Source organism: Sabethes cyaneus, chromosome 3 (assembly GCF_943734655.1).
Source record: "Sabethes cyaneus chromosome 3, idSabCyanKW18_F2, whole genome shotgun sequence".
NCBI lineage: Eukaryota > Metazoa > Arthropoda > Insecta > Diptera > Culicidae > Sabethes > Sabethes cyaneus.
Genome location: NC_071355.1, coordinates 241,720,024 through 241,725,159, shown reverse-complemented (window position 1 = coordinate 241,725,159; position 5,136 = coordinate 241,720,024). Strand labels below are relative to the sequence as shown.

Sequence of the window (5,136 nt, the reverse complement as noted above, 5' to 3'; positions counted from 1 at the left end):
GTCTTCATGATTACCAAGTATTTCTCAATAGGGCGGAACTGGGGCCAATTGGGTGGGTTAAGGTCTTTCGGAACAAACTGGACCCCTTTCTTTGCATACCATTCTTGAACGTCACAGCTTGCCAAATCTGGCCAAAACATCACGGGATGGTGGTGGGATCGAATGAACGGCAAAATTCGTTTTTGGAGACACTCCCTTTGGTACAGTTCCAACGCCATTGTATTATTTGTAACGAAAACTTTAGTTTTTATGCCACAGCTGCACATGGCAACACAGTTAGCACAGTTGGCAGCAGGACGAAGTCTTCCCTTACCTGGGAGAGAAGGGCCAAAAACAGGCACAGGACAGTTCTTCAGGACAGCGACTTCAAGGTTTCTTTTTCACAAAACCACGATTTTGTATTTTTTAGTAATTAACAATCTTATGTAATAACTAGTAATTTATTTTAAAACAATTGCTCTGCTCAAATTTACAAACTGATCTCATCGAAAGTGCTTGGAAAAGTAGCGAAAATTTTCACCCCCGATTGCTTTGATTCATTTTCCAAATCAAGTGGTAACTAGGGTTTGGCACGTTTGTATTATTCGTGTGTATAATGTTGGCAACATTCTCCGGGTCAGGAACGGAGTTCGCTTGCGGTAGTATAATTTTGCTAACTGGTCTCGTATACACTGATCTCGATGTTCTTACACAAACTGTCCTCACCCTTCCATCTGTTCCCCGAAAAATGTTTTCTACCACACCTTTCGGCCAATTTCCACGATGAAGAGATTCATCCACGATCATTACTAGATCTCCAATGCCATACTCACGATAGTTTCTACTATCCGGCCACTTCCGGCTCCTTATCAGCTCTGGTCGATATGCAGCTATCCATTCGCGCCAAAATCTATCTGCAAATACCTGTGCAGCTGTGCATAGGCTGCACGACAGTTCAGAACTCGCTCATCAAAATCGTGATCAAATTGAATTGAATTGTTTCGACCTAGCAGCAACATGTTCGGCGTCAGTGGTTCAGGCTCTTGAGGGTCATCGAATATATGCGTCAACGGTCTATTGTTAATTACGTTCATTACCTCACACAAAGCTGCCCGTAAAACCAATTCCGTTGGATGTGTTTCCCGTAGCAATGCTCGAAGTGCAGTTTTCACAGTTCTCACTAACCGCTCCCAGCATCCTCCGAAATGCGGTGCTCCAGGGGGAATAAATTTCCATTCGACGCCCCTAACGCTTAATGAATTTTCAATTTGCGGCTGATCCAATATTCTTACCAATTGTTTTAGTTCCTTATCTGCGCCGGTAAAATTAGTGCCATTGTCCGTCGTCGACACCGTTCTTGGCTACAGCTATGGTACATACTTTGATTGTCGCAATGGATCACAATCTGCTTTTCGTCTTGAAATAATCCTTCCACCATCGTATTAGCTTCCACCAGAGTGCTTCCTGTACTGCAGCTGACATCGCCATATATTCGGCTTCAGAAGTTGAAAGGGCAACAGTCTGCTGCTGTTTACAACTCCACGAGATGGCTCCTCCTTGCGTTGTGAATACGTACTCGGTAGTCGACTTGCGGTCCTCATGATCAGATGCCCAGTAAGCAACGGAAAATCCTTGAATCGTCGAATCCTCATTCCGATAATATGGTAAACGATACTGTGATGTGCCTCTTATAAATAACGTAACAAATGTTTCACTGCGTTCCAGTATTTTTCACCAGGGTTCACATTAAAACGGCTTAAGACATTTACAGCATAACAAATGTCAGGACGAGTACTTTGGGGTAAATTATGCTGTACATAAATCGTGAATCTCGGATGACCTTTGTCACAATCTCGAGTTATGCAAGTTTCTTAGGAGTTCAACCTTAGATGATTCATTATGGCAGTTACGTAAACTATAAAAGCATGGGTAGTTTAATATACAAATTTGCAATTTTTCCTCACAATAAAGTGGAAAACAGCTCCCTCCATTGCTTAGCCAGATAAAATAAGGCGGATAGCAATATAACATTTCGCCGAATACGGCGAAACGGAATACCGTTATTGTGGAATGTACCATTCTCGCAGGGGTGATCCCCTCCTTACTCGCTGTCGCTCGTTCGGACCTAACTGAAGCAAAGTAATAGAGGTCAGTAGACCTAGGAAAACAAATAAATCTAGACAGTGGTGATATCTGCGGGAGGCTGCCCCCGCAGTGACCGACGCTTCCGAATCATCTAGTGCTGCTACAGATAGTCTTTACTGGTCTTGTTTTGACTAATGTTTTATGGAAGAGTCTAAAAATTCTCGAGTTCGATTAGTTTTTGAGTTACCCAAAAATTGCTGCTTTATTTATATGAGAGTCCTTATCCCCCTGCCACAGGGATGAGGGGTCTCAAACCATCATAAAATAAATACATGCCTCCAAAAACCCCCACATGCCCAATTTGGTTCCATTTGCTTGATCAATTCTCGAATTATAAGGAAAATTGTATTTCATTTGTATGGGAGCCCCCCTCTTTAGGGCGGGTGGGGTCTCTAACTATCATAAGAACCTTCCCCGGCCCCAAAACCTCTGCATGCAAATTTTCACGCCGATCGGTTCAGCAGTTTTCGAGTCTATAAGGAACATACGGATAGACAGACAGACAGAAACTTATTTTTATAGGCATATCCTATTAATTTTTGAAGTAACTTTTTATTTCAGAGCAGATTCATTATTAGGCCCGAATGGGAGTACGCAGAATAACTTCATTTTTTCATGAGTGAAAAAATGAATCTCTTGAATTACTATAAAAGTTCCAGTAAAACCACTGGGCATACTTGTGAGACGCTCAAGAATGAACAGCACTCCGCCAGGAAACTTATTGAGCCCTCCTGGTTGCTTCGTATCGACCAGATCTGATTCTAAAATCAGGTGTGGTCAATTCCACTTTTTATAACAAATACTACAGATAAAGCTAAATCATACATTCTAGGTTAGATTTCTATTTTTAGGTTAGATTACATGCTACACACGAAACTAAATCTCAGGCGGTTGCTGAAGGCTCGACAATCCACCTACCCATGAGAGAGAATAAAATAACACAAAGTTTTTGCACTTAAAAAACCGGTGCAGCAGTATTTTTATTTCGTTAACACGGAAATTTGAGAATACTAAGAGATTTTATAACGAATACAAGGAAATAAATGTATAATTAGAAAATAATGCCCCATTTTGCCACTAACGGCAAAAATACGACGGCGTGCCAACTTTGTTCTGTTTTTCCTTGTTCAGCTTGGCGAAAAAATCGGTTATGTCCTTCTCCGTCACAACCTGCTGGCTGGCGACGAACGTGTCCAAGAAATCCTTCAAACGACTCTTTAATGTATTGTAACCGGAAAGTACTTCAACCTGCTGGAAACGCCCAATTTGGCCAAGTGCACGAACAGCCTGTTCGTAGGAACTGCCTTCTGTTGCCTTCTTTGTTCGTCCATTTTCTTCGTACCATTGAACGGTGTCTTTTTCTTCTAACAGAAATTCAACCTTCGACGTTTTGTATGTTTCCAAACATCCCGTGCAGCGACATAGATGCTGCCGCCAACCATCGTTCCAGAATGTTGCCCCCTTCTTATAGCGAGCGCTTTCACCAACTTCCAATGGTGGCTTCGTGCAAATATCTAGTTTTAATCGTTTACTACAATTTGCATCCTCTGTTTGGCTTTCATCCAATTTTTTGGACTCATTCACAGTCACGCTTGTATCTGCCGTGGCGGTAGCATTCGATTCATCCAAACCAGTCACATCCACTTGAAGCGTGTCGTCCAATGTCCGATTTCCATTTTCTATTTTTCCAACATAGTGCTTAAGAACATCAACGCGTTCCATACATCCGCCGCAAATCATTTCGGCAAACTCTTTTGTATTGGCTGGCAGTTCCACGTCCAAATGGCGCGAATGATACCAATCTTCGCAAACCACGCATTGGATCATTTCGTCCGGAATGTCATCCTCGGGGTCCGGATAAGGCCTGTTGCACGTACAGTACAATCCACTGAAGTTCTGGTTGTACAAATTAGCCTCGTTCACTTCCAGCTTTAGAGGATCCAATTTACAACGTATACCTGGCATGCGCTTGCCACCGCAATCGCAACGGAAATTTCGCTTCGTGTACAACTCGATTAATTCGTGACCCTCATGGCACTGGTATGAACAAGCCAAACAAACACCGGCACGTTTATCCGCTTCCGATCTGGACTCTGGCAGACACGTTAAGCAGGAATACAGTGCTTGACGATAAATGTATCCCTAAAAATGTGATCAACAGATTTGCCGATGGCTCTTCGGTCACAAAGGGTCGTACTCACCTGTGCATAAGTGCAGTTTTTGTCGTCGGAACCTCCCAGCACCGCGTCACTTTCTGCCTCTTGTTCAAGCTGTTCGTTCAGAACATCCACCATCGTAACCGAAGAAGTATTTTGCGATGACGAACCAGCCGAGCTGTCTTCATTTTTAGCGTCCATTTTTTTGCAGATCTAAAAAAAATACCGAAGCATTCTCCATTTTGAGTCAACTCAGAAGACGTAGTAAAAACTGACCTCTTTTAAAAATTACCTGCGTTTCACGTTCGATATTGTGAGTCGTACAAGAATTTTCAGGAAACGTTTTCGTATATGAGAGAGCCGAACACGGATTATTAAAACGGAATTCGAACAATAATTCTCGACTTAGCGGACACAGACACCGCCGAAACAATGCAATGCAAAATTTTAATCCAACCAACAACACCAACAGTTAAAACGAGTTGACAAACAAAAATCCGCGTAAATTTCTTTCTGCGCTGTCAAACTTTGTTTGGCAATTTTCAGGGTTGCTTCGCTATCTAAAAACTACACTCCCGTAGAGAATACCTCAAAAACGGATATGAAAGAACTCATCCTCTGGTATTTATTTCAGCATTCAAATCACGGGGTAATTCACTTCCTGCATAAATATTACCATATCTTTCACATATCTGTGCGGATTGTCTACCTGAAATCATTGGAAGTCAACCAGGAGCGGACGCTTTTCGTTCACGTGCCGGACGTTGACAGGCCCTACAGTTCCGAGCAAACCAAATGTCGAATTTGTTTATTTAATCCGAATTGGAACTGGATGAACTTTTTGTGTTCATTTGCT

The 5,136-nt window shown here is 42.4% G+C and overlaps 1 protein-coding gene across 2 annotated transcripts; it reads right to left on the bottom strand.

Moving 5' to 3' along the window:
* Positions 1-3,093: 3,093 nt before the first annotated feature.
* Positions 3,094-4,701, bottom strand: LOC128743012 (putative E3 ubiquitin-protein ligase UBR7). Of its 2 annotated transcripts, none has more exons than XM_053839512.1 (3): positions 4,557-4,701; positions 4,326-4,493; positions 3,094-4,266 (listed from the first exon to the last, which is right to left on the bottom strand). In XM_053839512.1, exons 2-3 carry the CDS (start codon positions 4,479-4,481, stop codon positions 3,202-3,204), a joined length of 1,221 nt encoding a protein of 406 aa, XP_053695487.1. In that variant the 5' UTR covers positions 4,482-4,493; positions 4,557-4,701; the 3' UTR covers positions 3,094-3,201. The 2 variants fall into 2 exon arrangements, with proteins under 2 accessions (XP_053695487.1, XP_053695489.1); XM_053839514.1 differs by having other exon boundaries at positions 4,573-4,701.
* Between the last annotated feature and the right edge of the window lie 435 nt (positions 4,702-5,136).

Coding starts and splice junctions, on each gene's coding strand:
- LOC128743012 (XM_053839512.1), bottom strand. CDS start 4,481: ATGGACGCTAAAAATGAAGACAGCTCGGCTGGTTCGTCATCGCAAAAT. Junction 4,267..4,325: donor AAAACTGCACTTATGCACAG/GTGAGTACGACC, acceptor TCACATTTTTAG/GGATACATTTATCGTCAAGC.